Raw genomic sequence first — 20,086 nt, 5'->3', positions numbered from 1 at the left:
CGTGCTCGTATTTGAGGGCAGACACACCTGTGGTGCTATTGAAGAAATGCTGCTGCCGTCACCTTGGTCTTTTAGGTTGTTGTTGTTTACACTTCGCCTGCCATGCCGTATTTTGGTAATGTTCAATCTTGAACCCGGGGGTTCCCAGAGGTACCATACAAATAAAAACAAACATATGAAAAAAATACACACTCCCAAACATTTAATTGCATTCTGTAGCCACTTGGGAGTCATTTGAACTTATCTGATTTCAACTGCGTTGGGGACTTTGTATAACTATTGTGATTATCAGAAATACTATGATTACAATTAGCACCGAGGCTAGTATGCTTCTGTATTCCTCTCTTTTTTTTTTTTTCTCTCTTTCCCGTATTATCTTTTGTTTATTTTACCCGCTGCTGTCCTTGTGATGTTTATGAAGTTGGTACACTATTTATGGACCATAACCTGTTGAAGTAGCCTCCCTAAGTGAGTCGGCGGCTCTGAAACCTTCACTGACTTTCGGGTCTACCCAGACTCTATTCGTCTAAGTCCACCCTATTATCAGACTTTGCATCACCTTCCCGTTTGGAGTTTTCAACAGAAATGACCTTCTTGTAGTGAGTGAGGTGTACCCAGGTTGATGTTTCAGCTATTTTAGCAGCAGTAGGTGTAGACAAAAGAACTTGGTCAGGTCCTTCCCACTCAGGTGAATACCAGTGTTTCTTTTTTACGCTCCTCACTAGGACCCAGTCGCCTGGCTCCACCGTTCTGTTGGGAGACAGAGGGCGTCTCAGTTTCATGACCTTGCTTTTGTTTTTCTAACATTCTTCTCATGTAATCAGCTAGATTAGACTCATCATTTGTCTCCCAGTAGTTTGTGAACTGAGGAAGCCTGTACGGTCTTCCAAATAAGACCTCATAAGGAGTTAGGCCTGCGGTGCTTGTAATGTTTATATAGAGCTTAGCCAAATCAACACATTGTCCACGGTCTCCCCGTCTCTTCCATGCATCTCTCCAGTCTGTTTTTAATAGTGTTATTAGCTCTTTCAACTAATCCTGCGCTCTGAGGATGATCGGAGCAATGGTGATTTAAATCAATATGAAACATAACACTGATCTTTTTAACAACTTGATTTACAAAATGAGTACCATTATCAGAGTAAATTTTTTCTGGGATTCCATATCTGGGTATGATATCTTTGCAGAGTGCTTTAGCAACTGTTAGCGCATCTGGGTTTTTTGTTGGAAATAATTCTATCCATTTTGAAAATGCATCTATTATGACTAGACAGTATTTTTCCCTTCACTTTTATTTAATTCTATGAAGTCCATATGTATAGTTTGGAATGGATATCGGGGAGCAGGAAATTTTCCTCTCCTTGGTCTCAGATTTCCTTGTGAATTGTGTCTTGCACACGTCAGACATGTTCTACAAATTTTTTTGGAATAAGAATTACCGTATTGGCCCGAATATAAGACGACCCCCTCTTTTTCAAGGCTCAAGTTTTATACAGAAAATAATTACAGTACACCTGAAACAAATGATTATAACAATATATTCGAGAGAAAAAGCATGTTATTTTGCCTCATTCAAATCATGCAAAAACTGTCTATCACATCTTAATATCTGAACATTTAAATATGTAAACTAAAGTGCAATCACATTTGTAAATGAACGGCTTCTGGTTTTTGAAATGTAAATAAACCAATCTACTGTGATAAAACAACAAAATTGCAATAACTGCATTAACCATCAAAGTGAAGTCTAACTGTAGCTGTAGTCTTGAAACAAATCTGAATAAGGAAAAACATTGCGTTAAAATAATGCAAACTGGTTTAAACTTGAGAGTCGCTGAGCTCTGTCATGTCAGAACATTACTCCTCACAAACATCCTCTGGCTCCTCCCACAGCACGTCATCCTCACTGCCCCAGGGCATTTGATAGGCAACATTTCTTAAACCCGTGGATGATGCTCTTTGGGGAAACTGCGTCCCACGCGTGGAGGATCCACTCACAGAGCAAACGTACCGGAGGCTTCTGGATCTCTCCTGTCGGTGTGAGTGCGTGATCACCAGACAGGAGCCACTCTGTGGATTTCTTTGGCAGATTGTCTTTGAATGGTTTGTTCACCACAACATCCAACACCTGCAGCTGACTTGTTATTCCCCCCCGGAATGATCACCAAGTCGCCGTTCATCGCCTTCACTTGTTTTTTGACTGGATCAGACAAGTGTCCACAAAATGCATCCAAAATCCGCATGTTCCTCTTTTTTCTGAGTCCCCCACGCCGTCTGCCCCACACAACCTTGAGCCAGTCCACTACAAGCTCGGTCTCCATCCAGCCCTTTTCCTGGGCACGTACAATAATGCCAGCTGGCATCGCCTCCTTAGGCACTGTCTTACGCTTTAAAACCACATACGGAGGGAGCTTGGTTCCGTCTGCGAGGCAGGCTAACATGACGGTGACGCGGCTCTTCTCATTTCCAGTGGATTTTATAATAACAGATTTCTCACCTTTCTCGTGTACAGTGACAGGTGTTGGCACTAACCCACCTCCTGGGTCATTGTCAGGCCCTAACCCTAACCCACCTCCTGGGTCAGGCCCTAACCCTAACCCAGCTCCTGGGTCAGGCCCTAACCCTAACCCACCTCCTGGGTCAGGCCCTAACCCTAACCCAGCTCCTGGGTCAGGCCCTAACCCTAACCCAGCTCCTGGGTCAGGCCCTAACCCTAACCCACCTCCTGAGTCAGGCCCTAACCCTAACCCACCTCCTGAGTCAGGCCCAGACAGATTTCTCACCTTTCTCGTGTACAGTGACAGGTGTTGGCATGTCAAAAACACAGGTGTCTGATCAGCATTGCCAACCTGATCCAGTGGGTGAGAGTGCTTTTCCTTAAGTTGATCACATAGCGCTGAGAGGAGACAACAGCTCTCCAGAGTCAGAGGGCAGGCGCTGGGCTAGACTTGTTCTGCGTCGCAGCGTTAGTCCGTTACGCCGCGTCATTCTTTTCCACCAGCCGAGGCTCGCTCTGAACTCAGCCGTGGGAATGTTCAGCTCTTCGGCTATTTCCACGGCCTTGGGCTGAATGACAGCTCTGCTGATGGGCGTCCCGTCCTTTCGTTTCTCGTCCACACCCTCCCGTCGAGCTCTTGGAAGCGGCCGCTGTGAGGACCACGGAAAGCTTTTCTCTGACTTTGAGCATTTTTTAGGCCATCTTTTTTTTCTCTGGGGAAAATGTTGCATTTCTTTATCTTAATAACAACAAATCTTTAGTTTGTTCTATAGGAGCTCCATATGTTTAGTGTCAAAGACTTCTTAGATTGTGTTCATTGCTGGCACATCAAGAAAAATGCTTTGATTTTACTAAAGTGTTTTTTTATATCCTCTATATTATTTTGCGTAGTCTGTGTAACTGTTGTGCTTTATTTCTGCTGGCTTCTTTAATGGGATGTAAACCAGCCTGACATAATACCAGTTGAGTACTTTATTTGATGTTGCCAAAGGTTTAAAAACAGCCTGACAGAATAAGAAATTGTGAAAATTTAGAGGATGAATTATACCTGGTGGTATCTGATCTTGAATGGCAAATTTTATAGGGAAGTGAAATAATGTTTGGACCTCTTATCAGGCAAAGAGAAAGTTGTTAAGAACTGCTCTAAAAACACCACCTCAGGGGGACTATATCCAAATCTCTCCGTTTACTGATGGGGCGTTGAAACGTCAATACGCGGATTCATGCATTTAGAACTGGACGTTGCACCAGAACTGGAAGCGCGGACTGATACATTTTTAACAGCGGTCCTGCTTCAGCCCTCCGGGGCTTAATAACAAAATACGAAAAATACGAAAATTTTAATTTTGGAAACATTGTTGTCGGTTGTTCGACTTGCCGGCTTTTGCAAAATTGCTAAATACGCGCTAGCATGCATGTTTTAAGCTATCGTAGCGGTATGTTTTACCATGCCCGCGCCCTATAATCCGGAGCGCCTGATGTATGTGTTAAATACAGAAATAGCACCCGTAACTGAGGCTGCACCTTTTAATACGGTGCGCCCTTTGGTCGCGAACATACGGTATATAGAACATAGAACATTGTGCGTGATATCACTCCGCGTCTGCGCAACGACCACAACCTCCTATCTTTAGTATTCCTGCGCCAACTGGTGGTCTTTAGGGTTGAGGATAACGGTGATCTATATGTAGCTATATGTAGCTATAGCGTCATTGGCCTCCACTCCAGCCACTCCTGGTAGTTCCTCAAAAACACTGAGTTTCTAGTGGATGCACAATCTGTGGAAGCCAACATAGAAACTTATGAAGAGCCAAAGTTGCAACAAAAATATAGTCCCCAATTAGGTTGTTTTGTTATCACACGACCCGGTCCTCATTATCTTAACAGAATATAAAAGAATGAGTGGAGACAGAAGAGAGAACGAGACGTTTTTGGCGCGTGTCGCTCTTGATTTAGTGTTTATTTTTGCAGTAAACTTAAAGGAGGCCTTTTCACTTTATGTTTGATTCCATTTAAGCTGATATTCCATTCTTGACATTCTGATGGGTTTTTGCTGGCTTCAGCTGAAATATTCCAATGCTCCATGTCACAGATACAGTAAATACTAAACCCTAAAGATTCTGAAGGCATGATGTAAAATAGTAACGTATAATACAGACATTTGAAGAGACAATTAAGAGAATGTTTTAATGCTTATAAGAGTGGCCGAGGAGCCATTTAGAACTTTATAAAGATGCATTGTGTGATAGCAGGAACTAATTTAACTTCAAGGTGAAGCTGCTTCTGCTTTGTCGACCATGGACTGATCTCCTGAAAGTCCACCAGCACCTTTTAAAAACGGAATTTTTGTTACGGTACATGGTGGTAGCGGACCCGAACGCAGGCCAGGACACAGAGGTGGAGAGGTCAAGGGCTTTATTCACAGGGAAGGGGAGCACACATCAACAGAAACAGTCCTCCTGGACCGCATGGGGATCGGGAGGCAGCGTCCGCCCGTCCCAGGTCCATCGGCGAGTTCCCAAACCAGACGCAGTCCCCCTGGACTGCCGGGAACTCGGAACACCGGTGAGTCCTCCACACGCTGCAGTCCACCTGGACCGGCGAGGACTCGGGAGTCCGGCGCAACACGCTCGCCTCACGAACGTGCCCCGAGACACTGAGGGCAGAGGCAGTCCTCCTAGACTGCAAGGGGGTCAGGAGCGGTCCTCCAGGAGAAACGGAACAGCAATTGGAGAGGCCCTCCAGGAAAACCGGAAGCTCGGGGACAGGAGTGGCCCTCCAGGGCAACAGGAACACAGGAACAGGAGCGGTCCTCCAGGGAAACCGGAAGCACGGGAATAGGAGCGACCCTCCAAGGCAACAGGAACACAGGAACAGGAGCCAACACCAAGGAACCCAAACAAGCTCCCACACTAGACCAACGAACAGACTCCCAACACGAACAGACACCCCAGCACTGACAGGTAGGCACAACCTGCTTAAATAGGCAGCAAGATGTAAATTGCCTACAGGTGCGCCCACCTGCAGTGCCAGCTGCACCCAATTGTGCTCAACACCACACCCTGCAGACCAAAGACAGACACAAACCAGAAATCCCAACAATTTTTCATCTATGGAGGGAGTAGACGGCAGATGTTTCCACAGATGCTCTTCACCAGTGGTCAGTGAGTGATGCAGCAGATGAGCAGTTGACTGGCTACAACCAGCTACTGACTCAATGTCTCCAGCCCATAGTCTGGATTCTCTACGAGATCAGACAGCAGCTTCACTCCTGAATCCTGCAGCTGGTTCTGACCCAGGTCCAGTTCTCTGAGATGGGAGGGATTGGACCTCAGCGCCGAGGCCAGAGAGCCACAGCTGATCTCTGATAAGCTGCAGTAGTCTAATCTGAAAAATGCAGGATGAGGTTATACGGTGCAGGTCTGCATGTTATCTGCGTCAGTACTAAACCTACGTTAGTTCTTAGTTGGGTCAGACCTGAATTCACGATATTACAAGGAATTTTTTTAATGTGGTGCATCACAGCAGTGTTGAGAACAGCCTCACTTCACCATCTTAGCAGCTGGTATATAGGTAGAAAAATGAAGACTGACCTGAGCCTCTCCAGTTTACAGTTTGGACTCTCCAGTCCAGAACAGAGCCGCTTCACTCCTGAATCCTGCAACGTGTTGTGGCTCAGGTCCAGAACCCTCAGATGGGAGAGGTTGGACCTCAGAGCTGAGGCCACAGAATCACAGCTGGTCTCTGATAAACTGCAGCCACTTAGGCTAAAATAACAATTATTTTGAGAGAAGACGAATAAAAATCAACATGTTCCAGAGCAAAACACAGCTTACAAGCAACAAACCTCTGGTCCTGCACCGGCTTATCTGCCGTATGTTCCTATTTTGGGTTCTTTCAGGGCGGTTGGACAAGATCTACAGCGTATGTAAAGTGTGTGTAGGTCAAAATACCTTCCAGGTTTGTGAGACCACATTTCTCAATAGCACTCAACTCTTGTCAGGAGTTGGGACAAAGCGACCCACTCCTGATAGCTTGTGGGCGATGCTGCAGCGACCCTGCAATCCCTACACTCTCTGGTGAAACCAAATCAAAGGTTTTAGACACTGCTGGATGCTGGAAGGGTGGCTATAGTCTGGACGCAGAGTTCCCCTGACTGCACATTTCTCCAACAATGATTGGCAGCTGGTGTCACTTGTTCTCCAGATGAGAGAAGGAAAGAGAGCCACCCCACAGTGGGTTTGATTGCCCCACTGCAAGCTCAATGCTGCCAGAAAACATTGCAGGAGCATCAATTCCCCTCAGGGCATCAACAAGGACCTCAGGAAAAGGTGCAGCTGCCACCTACTAGAGACAAGCACACTGAGCTGAGATTCAAAGCCCTCTCCTCCCAAGAGAAGAGCTTGTTTGTTGGAGGCTCTTCTGGGCGATACCTGGTGCCACAGCTCCAGCTCAGCCCGTCTCTGGAGCTGAGGTGGAGCTGAGCAAGTTTCATGGTTCTCCACCACTTCCTCTCGCTGAGGACCTTCTCAGCTGGTGGTTTCTGCTCCACCTTCCAAGTTGAGCAGGTGATACTTCTGCATTCCTGCCACCAGTGTCTCTGCAGAAAGAGTCTTCTCTACTGTTTTATATTAGATTGTAGAAAATTAGGATTTTTGGTTGGTGTCTTAGATGTTGTTGACTAAGAGCAGGTTTTTCTTTAATAACATAGAGAGATTCGATGAGAAGAGCAAATGTATTATTTTATGAGCTACTTCCACTACTATTATATACACATACTTCCATATTGTCTTAGATTGCAAGCTGCATTTATTGCATCGTTCATAGAAAGTCATATTTGTGAGGAGAAAAACTCCAATAAGGTCATTTTCTTTAATGACCATTACAACAGAAGGAGGCGATGAACAAACAGATTTATCTAAAAATTTGTGAAAACTTATGTATGGAAACCTTTTTAAAATGGTTGCATTGTGTAGAATCGGTGTAGAATCAACTTGTTGGCTTCTGATTTGGACTCCAATGGAAGTGAGGTGCAACAATTGTGGATGCTGAAAGCTTCAGATCTTCATGAAGGTTTCTGTGGTTGGACTGACCTGCTGCCCCTTTAAGAGGGAGGCAGGTTTGGGCTTCTGGCTGGAATGAAGCCACCTAAGATGAGAATGACTGCAGGCTTTCGGTACCAAGGTTTAACAGGGTGCTCACTTCACACTTGGGCTTTTCTCTTTTTTGGGATGGCTTTTCTCAGGAGAGAAGGGGCATGGCACACTGCAGCAGCTTTCTTTTTGGGGTTTCTAGTTTTCCTTCTGATCTTTAAAAGACAGGAAGAACCATTTTTGATTGGTCTGAATGTTTGGGCGGTTTTGTGGCCAGCCTAAAATAAAACAAGACAAATCTACAACTGATACTTCCTTTCTAGTCATTGATGACCATCCTCACATGGGACAGATTTCCACAACCAATTTAATACTGCAAATCTGTCCTGTGTGGTCTTTTTTCTGAGAACTGTAACACTACGTTTATAACAAAGATCAAACATGTAAACAGTTATTGTCTAACTAGTTACACCTGGGAAAGTACTGGATCATCTCTGACTGACCTGAGAGTCTCCAGCTCACAGAGAGGATCCTGGAGAAAACCACAGAACCGCTTCACTGCTGGATCCTGCAGCTGGTTCCAACTCAGGTCCAGAACCCTCAGATGGGAGGGATTGGACCTCAGCGCCGAGGCCAGAGAGTCACAGCTGATCTCTGATAACCAGCAGCCACTCAGGCTGGATAAGGAATCATGGCAAGAAATGATCTCTTATTGGAGGAAAAGTCATATTACACTTGCTCAAAAACATTATTTCATTTTATTTCATTATTCATTCAGGGCCCTTGGAGTCAGGAGAGCTCTGGCCCCCCACTGATAAACTGGGATATTACAGCAACAACACAGTTAAAAAGTATCTATAAAATTGACTTTCAATGGCTCATTAAATTCATACTAAACTTCTCTTCTCCAAAAGTCAATGGAGTTTATCTTGAAGCCTTTCATTGTTTAGTTGTTATGTCGAAGATAAAAGAAAGCTGACCTGAGAGTCTCCAGCTCACAGAGAGGATCCTGGAGAAACCCACAGAGCAGCTTCACTGCTGGACCCTTCAGCTGGTTCCCACTCAGGTCCAGAACCCTCAGATGGGAGGGATTGGACCTCAGCGCCGAGGCCAGAGAGTCACAGCTGATCTCTGATAAACTGCAGTGCCACAGCCTGGAAAAGGAATAAATGGGGCAAATAAAAACACATTTCTAAATCTGAAAATGAAGAGAAAAGCAGAAAATGTAAAGAAATTTAGGAAAGAGCAACAGAGGCCTCCTGACCTGAGCGTCTCCAGTCTGCAGTTTGGATGCATCATTGAAGAAGACAGTAACTTTACGTCGGCATCTGTCAGGTTTTGGTTCCATCTTAAGCTCAGCTCCCGTAGATGAGAAGGGTTTGACGTCATTGCTGAGGCCACAACTTCCCAATGACTCTTTGAAAGAACACGACCAGACAGTCTGTTGTGTATGAAACAAAAATAGTGAGTCAAACTTTGGGATTTCTAATCAACTTATCTGAGAATCTACCTCAACACAAATGTAGCTCATTTCCTGGAAAAGCTAAATTCAACACCGTAGAGCAACAGTTTGAACGACCATCAGATCTGAAATGCAACTGAATTATTCTCAACATTTGTCTTATTTTAGAACAGCTTATAATTACTCAATATTTAAAATGATTGTAGCAAATGGTTTAAAGAAGCGTGCATCTTTTTATCTGTCTATCGGCTCTTTGGATATTTTGCATTTCATCCAATTTGTACGATGGTGCGTCAAGTCTTAATTCAGCGATCCGATCGATGACATCAGAGTCTCTGGTTGCATCGATTGCCCTCAGCTTCTGTTATATCTGCCTGTTTCCCTTCAAATCATTTTCACTGCACCTTTTGTTGCTAGTGATGAAGTTGCCCCCTAACGGGTGTGGAAAGGCTCAAACAACTTTGTGGGTCACATAAAGGCTCCAAACGGAACCGCCACAAAGACCTAAAACACCCATTTAAACCAACGAGGCCGGCTGGTTTTACGTTGAACAAATGAAGCAAAATAGTCACGTGTCATTAGTTAAGATGTGTTTTTCTGTCGTTTGAATACGATGTATACAAACAAACAAAAGTTATTTAATGACATAACAGTCATTTCATGATAGTCAGTTAACTTGTGGCTCCTATTATTCCTGCCTTATGTTGGTTTGTCTGGATTGACCTTTGAACTTATATCCAGCCAGTGTTGAACATTTCTGGATGAATTGTTGTTGTTTTAATTTATGGACGCTGCAATGGAAATAAAGAATTGAAGGAATGACCACTGGAGGGGGTATTGCTACCTGACATGATCCACTCGCTTGATTTAAACGCCGATGTCCGGCCCCAAAAATCTTTACTTACTGGAACTTCCTGCAGTTCCTCACAGCTGGAATCAGGCGACGTCGTCCCTCCTCTGTGGTGATGTACTGCCACAGGTCCAGCTCATCCAGAACCTCCTCTGACATCTGCAGCAGGTAGGCCAGAGCTGAACAGTGGATCTCTGACAGTCTCCTCTCTGATTTCTTCTCTGACTTCAGGAACTCTTGGATCTCCTGATGGACTGACTGATCCTTCATCTCCATCAGACAGTGGAAGATGTTGATGCTTCTGTCTGGGGAGATTCCATCACTGTTAAGCTCCTTCAGGTTGTTGAGGACCTTCTGGATGGTTTCTGGATGGTTCTCCGTCTGATCCAACAGTCCTCCCAAGATCCTCTGATTGGACTCCAGAGAGAGACCATGAAGGAAGCGAACAAACAAGTCCAGGTGGCCATTTTTACTTTCAAGAGATTTCATTAGTGCTCTCCTGAGGAAGTCACCAAGATATGTGGCTGGATCGTTATTTAAGAACTCAGCAAACCGGAAAAAGTCGTTTGGTTTCAAATGTTTTAGGAACTGACATATAACCACTGCGTCTTTCCTGGTGTAACAGTGGAACATGTAGACGGCAGCCAGAAACTCCTGAATGCTCAGATGAACAAAGCAGTAGACTGATTTCTGGAAGATCACACTCTCTCTCTTGAAGATCTCTGTACAAACTCCTGAGTACACCGACACCTCGGAGACGTCCAGTCCACATCGCTCCAGGTCTTCTGAGTAGAACATAATGTTTCCTTTCTCCAGATGTTCAAACGCCAGCCGACCCAACTTCAGAAGGAGTTCTTTATCAGCCTTAGTCAGTTTCCCTGGTCTCTGCTTTCCTCCATACTTCTGCTTCTTCCTCTTCATCTGAACCCTCAGGAAGTGTGAGTAGAGGTCAGTCAGGGTTTTGGGCAGCTCTCCTCTCTGGTCTCTGGTCATCATGTCCTCCAGAACTGTAGCAGTGATCCAGCAGAAAACTGGGATCAGACACATGATGTGGAGGCTCCTGGAGGCCTTGATGTGTGAGATGATTCTCTTGGACAGATCTTCATCACTGAACCTCCTCCTGAAGTACTCCTCCTTCTGGGAGTCAGTGAAGCCTCGTACTTCTGTGATCCTGTCAACACACGAGGGAGGAATCTGATAGGCTGCTGCAGGTCTGGAGGTGATCCAGATGAGAGCTGAGGGAAGCAGGTTCCCCTGGATGAGGTTCACCAGGAGCACGCCAACGGACGATACTTGTGTGACATCAGAGATGACCTGATGCTTGTTGAAACCCAGTGAAAATCTGCTTTCATCCAGGCCATCAAAGATGAACAGAAGTTTCCAGACAGTCAGATCTTCTGCTCTGATCTTCTGTAATGTTGGATGGAAAACATGAAGCAGTGAGAGAAGACTGTGCTGCTCATCTCTGATCAAGTTCAGCTCCCTGCATGAGAGCGGAAGCACCAGACTGATGTCTTGGTTCTCCAAACCTTCTGCCCAGTCCAGACTGAACTTCTGCACTGAGAAGGTTTTTCCAACGCCGGCGACACCGTTGGTCAGAACCACTCTGATGTGTCTCTGTTGCTCAGATAAGACTTTGAAGATGTCCTGGCACTTGATTGGAGTGTCCTGGATGTTCTTCTTGGAGGTTCTCTCAAGCTGTCTCACCTCATGTTGTGTGTCCACCTCCTCACCTTGTCCCTCAGTGATGTAGAGCTCAGTGTAGATCTTGTTCAGCAGGGTTCCACTTCCTGCTTCATTAGTTCCTTCAGTCACATGTTCACATCTTCTCTTCAGACTGATCTTATGACCTTCTATCACCTCCTGCAGATCACCTCCTGAAAATAAGTAAACCAATTATTTCCATCTATAATAAATCATCAACACAACTACAAATTCATGACATCACAAATTAAATCTCATATTGAACAGTTTTACTTTGTTTGGGCTTCATTTCAGCATCTCCAGATCTGCTTCCAGATTGTGAACAAGAGGACTCTCCTGGTGGAGCTGACTGGTCCCAGTTTGATAGGATGTGCTCCCCCCTCTCACTATGAAACACATCTCTATTAGTCCTTTGATTTATAGGATGAAAGAACCTGATCAAGACTCAATATTGTTCCAGCATTTATGTCTGAATTCATCTTTCAGTTTAAACATGATTCTTGTTTCTAATCAACAATATTCACATCAAGTCTGTAACTATATGACTGTCTGAGGTTTAAGTGTTAAACATCTCCAATAATAAACTCACAACCTGCTGCTGTTAATGTGACTAACAGCTGCCACACAAACACATCATCACGCTTTAGTTTTCTTACATTTTGTCTGAACTTCTGAAGTCTATTGCTCCATATTTGGACCGGTCACTCTTCAGGGACACACAGCTGGGCACTGTGGACTCTGCTCTGTCCTCGTCCATCCTGAGGAAACATCAGAAATAGTGATGAGACTGTGATGAAGGTAAATAATCTGGAGCGGTTGTAGTTCAATAATCCCAATTCACTGCATTTTTATCAAACAGGAACATTTCTAATCCATTCTGGATAACAACTGAATCAATAAATCAATGATGTCTCTGTATCATTTTCATGTTTTCAGAGTTTAAGCTGCTTTTTTTAACTGTTCCCTGCAGTGAGAAAAGAACTGGCACCTTTTCCAGCCCCTCATCCTGCAGCACTGAATGTGCTCTAAAGTTCTTTCCAGAGCAAACGTCTCTGCACTTGCAGCAACATGTTGTAGTCATGGATCCGTGAGGAGAACCGGATACAGGAAACGCCCCCACTTTGATCCCAAAACCCAACTGGTGGCCAACGGTGGTCCGGCAACGACGGGGACGCTGGTCCATCGGCCCGACAACACTGGTTTTCCACAGGCCAACATGGTGAAAGGACTGTCTTCAGCTCAGCCAATAAATTATCTGGTGCTACATAAACATACTAGTCAGGACTTTTTAACTTCCCTCATTTGTTCCCCTCTTCAATTATTTCTATGATCCAAGTCCTCAAAGATCACTGCTCTATTTAAAATAGATGAAAGAAATGACACCCACTCCTGCATTTCTTTCACAGTGGTTCCACAACATAGAACAATAAACCACTGGGAGAAAACGTGCAACATGAACCCAAAATCCTGTTGGTGTCCTGTGATCCTGTGTGGATTTAGTTATTTATTTATTGTCTTAAATTGGTCCGGCTGAGAGATGCTAACTTGCCCACGATTAGATGTTGTTTGACAGGTAATACCAAAATATCCAGCTGTAACCTGGACTGTTGAACAACTCTAATAATTCTAAGAGCTTTTCACCTGTCACAAAAAAGTTTTAAAATGTTGTTAATACCTGTTAAGACTCTCTAACAACGTTAACAGCATAATACTCACTTTACACTCACCTTGTCGCTCTTCCTGCTTCGTCTGAACAGAACAGAACTTTTAAAATCTAATCAACAGCTTTATGGCGTATATATTACTACCATAAAAGCATTATGGGAGGGTTTAAAGTTCAAAGTTCTTTTAGGATCAGTAGCAAAGAGCAGAAAAATAAACTAAACTTCACTTAGAAAGACTATTCAACTATAACTAAAGCCAGACTATCAGAAAGTTAAATAAGAACTATTCATTTATAATGTATAACGATGCTTTGTGCTAAAACTAAATATGAAGTCTAGTTGAATTTTCTTAAGCCAAGAATTCTTCAGCTCTATGCAGCTCTTCAATAGTCACAAAAATGTTTTCAAATCTTGATTTTATCTCCAAACACAACTGTCAATTCTTTTCAATAATGCTCTTCGTTTCCACTCACCTTGTCGGTCTTCAGTCTTCCTGCTCAGTCTGAACAGAAAACTTTTACCTTTCCTTTTTCCTCTGTTAATGAACAGCTTTATGGCTGTTGATTAATATTCCACTACTATAAAAGCATTCTGGGAGGGTTCAAGATGAAAAGTTGTTTTGCTATTTTAATGCCATAAATATGTTTTTGCATTTAAATTAAAACTGACTAACTTAGTTAAATAAATAAATAAGATTTATGATGCTTAGAAAGACTTGTAAAAGCAGCATATTTCTGCAGCCCTGGAGTCCAGGAGGAGCAGCAGAGGTCAGAATGTGTCGGAGCGCGTTTAACTATTGTCTGCAGTTCCACGCGTGTCCACCGGGTGGTGGTAAAGCACCACATGATATTTCTCCTTTTTGGAACTTCTTCAGCTGCGTTGAGCTTTAAATCTTCACCTGTCGCTCCCTTTAAGCTCTAAACTTTGCGGTTCTGTGTGTAGTTTGTTGGTTTGAATATTTTTGATGAATTCTGATGACAACTGAAACTGTCAATGACCAATAGAAAGTTCGTCCATTGTTCTACTGCGTCACACATTTTCATTATTTATTGTCATTTTTGGGTCTAAACTGGACCAGTTCTGTGAGCTGTTTTGCTTTTTCTGTGGACCAGATGTTCCAGGCAGGTTCCATCATCGGACACAGACGGAGACAGGTCACGTGACAACAGTCAGCCTTTAGTTCTTTATTACAGGAGGATCTGGTTTATATACAGACACGTATCTGCAAAATACTAAAAAGTCTATGAACCCAAAGTACTAAAAAGTCTACATCCACGCACACGCGTGTATTAAGTGTTTATACACACGTGTGCGCGTACGTGCACACTGTATATTCATCTAATAACTGTCAGTTTCTAAAACACCACAGTAGAGTCACTGAGGCACGGCTTCACCTCCTTTACACCGAGGTTTCCCTGAGCAGGTGTGATGAACTGTTGCAGAAGGAAAAGCATGGAACATGTTAATAACCGGACACAAAAACACTCAGGTTTATTGTCTGACGGCATCAGTGTCTCTGGTTGCATCTGTCTGAGGAGCATTGTGAAACCAGGAGCAGTGTAAATGAGGGGGGGGGGGGACAGTGAGTGGATGCTGCATTCATCAAACACACAATAGTCAGAAGAGAAGAAGGAAGAACAGAAGCCCGTGTTCCTCAGTGCTGGTGTGGAGACGCCTGTTTGGAGGAGCAGGAAGCAGGCTGGACTCTTCCAGCCGGCTTTAATGCCACTTCTCTTCTGAGAACCTCCCAGCAGCTTTCTCTCCACCATCTTTTTACGCTGAAGGTTTTTGATCATTTCAGGTCAGATGTTCTTGGACTGAGGTTAAAAATGTTTGTTCTTGTTCTTGTTCTTGTACACACACATACACACACACACACACACACACACACACACATACACACACACACACACACACACACACACACACACACACACACACATACACACACACACACACACACACGCACACACACACACACAGGCAGCGTGTGTCCCCCCCACAGGCGAATCACCTCTTTGAGGGGGGGACTTTGGTCTTGACTTCAATACTCAGCAGAGCGTCTCCATGGCGACCGCTTCGCCACGTGCTTTATTATTTAGGGTTTGATCGGAGTGGCATCCCAACAACGATCCAGATTCACGAGTGCACGATTGTCCCGCTCGCGCGCGGCCCTCAGACGTCCTGACGCTTGACACCACTGCCCCCCAGTGGTGAGAGGAGGAACTTCAACCCAGTTTCTGCTCTTCCTGTCCTGAGCCTGGTCCTGGTCGTGGTTTCTCCACCGCACTGGGACCCATCACCCACCTTTGGACACTTGGACCAGTCCAGTGGCTGCTGGTGCCGGCCCAGTTTGAGGAGTCCACACTACAAGCAATAAAGGACATTCCGTCCCCGTGACCGTCACCAGGATGGACCCTCCTCCAAGCATGCTGACATTTAAAGACATGTCCTCAGACGAACGTCTTCAGACGAACGTCCTCAGACGAACGTCCCGAGACAAATGTCAGAGGACGAACCTTGGACAGATGAGGTCTCCTGGGCTCCGGAGACCCTGATGATCAGGAGCGGCGGCGGCCAGAGGAGTGATTTACCAGGAAAGGTCAACCAGTCCTGCCAGGGACAGACGCTGGACAGCTTCAGCTGACCATGAAGAAGCAGCGAGGGACGCCCGTCCGCCCAGTCTCCGGGGGCGCCGGTGACATTTGCGTCCCATTATATTGTGATATTGTCTGTAAAGTGCACGGGTCCAGTAACGGACCAGTGACGTGGCTGAAAAGGCCCCAATAAGCAACTAAGTTGACCTTTCGTGGGCAACAGGTGACACTCTTGGCGGGAGCCCCGCAGGTGCACCACCCTACCGGCAGGTGGCGCCACGAGCACTGACTCCGCCCACAAAGCAGCGTGTCAGGAAGTTCATACAGATTCCAGGTGTCAGTCACAGAGGCCAGCCTCAGGTGGTTCACGTAGACCTGAACCTGAGAGGTTCCACAGGCGGGGGGGGGGGGGGGAGGCCAGAGGGGGGGGGGCAGAGGGGGGGGCAGGGGAGGGGAAGAGGGAGGAGGGTTGGGGGGGGGGGCAGAGGGAACATTGTGTTCAGTCCCAGCAGCACCGGATGGTTCAGGTTTGAGCCGACCTGAGTGGGCCGTCAGGCTCTGGAGCCAAAATAGGAACAACTTATTTGGTCAGAGTAGCTGTCCCTCACGTCCCTCATGTCCTTCATATCCTCCATGTCCCTCACGTCCTTCATGTCCCTCACGTCCTTCATCTCCCTCACATCCTTTATATCATACATGTCCTCCATGTCCCTCACGTCCTTCATATCCTTCATGTCTTTCACATCCTTCATCTCCCTCACATCCTTTATATCATACACGTCCTCCATGTACTTCTCATCTCCTGTGTCCATCACGTCCCGCCAGCGTGTCAACCTGTCAGGACTCAGGACGTCCCAGAGACGGGAGGGGCCCGTGTGTAACATGACAGCTCAGCTGTAACGCGTCTGCAGCTCGTGGCTGCGCCGCATATTTCTGCCTCCTCGCCGCGCTCCCTTCTCACGCTATCTTAGCGCTGCAGCCGATTGGACGGCGCAGACGCACCCTCCTTGGACACGCCCCCCCGGCCCCCCCACATAAACCCTCCGGGGGAGAGGAGCGGCCGCCACACCTGGCGTGGAGCGCGACTCCTGTCAGACATCTGCAGCCGGTAACGCTGATCAGAAGAAGCAGCCGTCTGTGCGGGTGCCGTCTGTGCGGGTGTCGTCTGTGCGGGTGCCGTCTGTGCGGGTGTCGTCTGTGCGGGTGCCGTCTGTGCTGGTGCCGTCTGTGCGGGTGCCGTCTGTGCGGGTGTCGTCTGTGCGGGTGCCGTCTGCGCGGGTGCCGTCTGTGCGGGTGTCGTCTGTGTGATTGACAGATGCAGAACCAGCAACCTCTTCACGTGGCCTCGCCGCTCAGGCAGAGCCTCCCGCTCACTAAAGAAGCCGGGACCGCCGTCTACCTGAAGCTGGACTCCTCTCAGCCCACCGGATCCTTCAAGATCCGAGGCATCGGTCACCTCTGCCAGACCGTAGGTGCTCCCGGGTCACCTGTGTGTGTGCGGAGAAGAGCTCAGGGTATTGGTGGTTCACCGGGACACAGGAGGAGGGTTCTCCACTAACACTGAGGTGTCTTCAGCTCCGTTGGGAGGAAGAATTAGAGGAAGACAGAGCTTTGATGTCTTTAGAGCTTTGATGTCTTTAGCTTGTTAAGACAGACAATTTAGTGGTTCACCTGTGGCGCATTATAATACAGCAGATAAAGTTAGAAAGATGGATGGGTGGATGGATGGATGGATGGATGGATGGATGGATGGATGGATGGATGGATGGATGGATGGATGGATGGGTGGATGGATGGATGGATGGATGGGTGGGTGGATGGATGGATGGATGATGGATGGATGGGTGGATGGATGGATGGATGATGGATGGATGGATGGATGGATGGGTGGATGGATGGATGGATGGATGGGTGGGTGGATGGATGGATGGATGATGGATGGATGGGTGGATGGATGGATGGATGATGGATGGATGGATGGGTGGATGGATGGATGGATGGATGATGGATGGATGGATGGATGGATGGATGGGTGGATGGGTGGATGGATGGATGGATGATGGATGGATGATGGATGGATGGATGGATGGATGGGTGGGTGGATGGATGGATGATGAAAGTCACCAAAGTGGTGCTGACCTCCATGTGTTTATCATTGTAGTGGGCTGAGCGGGGCTGTGAGAGGCTGGTCTGCTGCTCAGGTGTCTCTCACACACACACACACACACACACACACACACACACACACACACACACACACACACACAGCACCAGAACCAGAACCAGAACCAGAACCAGAACCATGTCTTTCCCGGCCCTCCACAGGGGGCAACGCTGGGATGGCAGCAGCCTACTCTGCCCGTCAGCTGGGAGTGCCGGCGACCATCGTGGTTCCCAGTGTCACACCTGACCTGACGGTGGAGCGTCTGAGGGACCAGGGCGCCACAGTCGTCGTTCACGGCAAGGTGGCCGAGTTGTCCCGCGGCGTCCCCGTCCCCGTCCCCCGTCCCCCGTCCCCCGCTGTAGTCACACCTTGTCCACGCTGTGCTCCGCAGGCTCTCAACGACAGCATCGTGCACGGGCAGCAGCTGGTGGAGAACAACCCCGGCTGGGTCTTCATCTCGCCCTTCGATGACCCCCTCATCTGGTAGGAGGAGCTCTGGCTGGCCTTCCCAGCATGCATCAGTGTGGCAGGGACCTCAGTGTGTGTGTGTGTGTGTGTGTGTGTGTGTGTGTGTGTGTGTGTGTGTGTGTGTGTGTGCAGGGAAGGCCACTCCTCTCTGGTGAAGGAGCTGCAGCAGGAGCTGAGGGAGAAGCCCGGCGCAATAGTGCTGTCGGTGGGGGGGGGGCGGCCTTCTCAACGGGGTGGTGCAGGGGCTGCGCCGCGCTGCCTGGGGCGACGTGCCCGTCGTCGCCATGGAAACGCGGGGAGCGCACAGCCTGAACGCGGCGGTGAAGGCGGGCGAGCTGGTCACGTTACCCGAGATCACCAGGTAGAGGTGTTGCGCAGGCGAGCAGGTGGTGTTTTGGGGGGGGGGTCGCCAACGCTCCCTTCTCGTCCCCAGTGTGGCCACCACGCTGGGCCTGGCCCGGGTGTCAGAACGGACCTTCGCCCTGGTCCAGGAGCACCCGGTCTTCTCTGAGGTGGTGACGGACCAGGACGCCGTCGCAGCCGTGGAGCGTTTCATAGGTGAGACCCGTAACCCGCCGCCGGCCCCGCACGTTTCTGCCCGTAACCCTGGCGACGCGTCTCCCCCCCCTCCGCAGACGACGAGAAGATCCTGGTGGAGCCGGCGTGTGGCGCCGCCCTGGCGGCCGTGTACAGCGGCGTCCTCAGACGGCTGCAGGAGGAAGGGAAGCTGGCGGAGCCGCTGGGGGGTCCGGTGGTGGTGGTGGTGTGTGGCGGGAACAACATCAGCGTCCAGCAGCTGCAGAAGCTGAAGCAACAGCTGGGCCTACCTGGCGGGGGCCACCAGGCGGGACCTGCATGAATCCCGCCCCCCCCCCCACCGGTGGCTGGGTTCCTGCCCTCCACAAGTCTCTGCATTCATTCTAAAACGCTGATTTGTTTTCCTCCTGGGAAGAACCCAGACGCTGCTGCTCAACGGTTCTGCTGGGCTCTGGGGGGGCCGGTTCTGATCGGAGACGCCCCCAGGACCGGTCTCCCCGCCCCCACGGGTCGATGGTGGCGCTGCTGAAGCTCTTTGGTGTGGAAGGACGTCCGTCCAATGAACGCACGATGCTTCCAAATCCTGTTTATCGTCTTTGACTGCGAATAAAACCAGTCCAATCAAACTGTCGCTTCACTTGTTATTATTGTGTTATTATTATTTATGTTGGACCCCCATGACCCTGAGAAAATCAGTCTTATATATACGCACCCCCCCCCCCCCCATATGTGTGTCTATATATACACAGTACCCACCCTGCTGGGGTTCCAGCCCGTTCTATATTGGGAGGGGGACGTTCTCGGGCTGTACAGTAGTCAGGGGTCAGAGGTCAGAGCGTTACAGGACGGCCGACAGCTGAGGATTTAAGGCAGGAACGGCTTCATTTGCCCTTCTTTAACCTCTCGATCCTCCTCTTGGCAGATCACCAGATCATGAGATCACCAGATCACCGGATCAAAACAACCACGACCAGTGAGGTCACATTCTGGAGTTTATGATGCGTAGCAGCGCCGGCTGACAGGAAGCCCATCCCTGAGATGAAAACATCA

General features: G+C 47.8%; 1 protein-coding gene and 1 long non-coding RNA gene across 2 annotated transcripts; one reads left to right on the top strand and one right to left on the bottom strand.

Annotated features, from left to right (window-relative positions):
- Positions 1-356: 356 nt before the first annotated feature.
- On the bottom strand, positions 357-3,103 carry LOC115247714 (uncharacterized). Its single transcript, XR_003886815.1, has 3 exons — positions 2,784-3,103; positions 2,012-2,497; positions 357-750 (listed from the first exon to the last, which is right to left on the bottom strand). It is a non-coding gene; the product is annotated as an uncharacterized lncRNA (long non-coding RNA).
- Positions 3,104-16,986: 13,883 nt separating this feature from the next.
- LOC101078510 (L-serine dehydratase/L-threonine deaminase-like) lies at positions 16,987-19,662 on the top strand. Its single transcript, XM_029829394.1, is given in 8 exon segments — positions 16,987-17,335; positions 18,029-18,068; positions 18,193-18,332; positions 18,423-18,514; positions 18,632-18,707; positions 18,709-18,860; positions 18,933-19,057; positions 19,135-19,662. Coding segments are annotated over 8 exon segments (1,002 nt in total). The 5' UTR covers positions 16,987-17,182; the 3' UTR covers positions 19,359-19,662.
- The last annotated feature ends 424 nt before the right edge of the window (positions 19,663-20,086 follow it).

The sequence above is a fragment of the Takifugu rubripes genome, chromosome 21 (genome assembly GCF_901000725.2).
Source record: "Takifugu rubripes chromosome 21, fTakRub1.2, whole genome shotgun sequence".
Taxonomy (NCBI): domain Eukaryota; kingdom Metazoa; phylum Chordata; class Actinopteri; order Tetraodontiformes; family Tetraodontidae; genus Takifugu; species Takifugu rubripes.
This window is presented reverse-complemented; position numbering and strand designations above follow the sequence as displayed.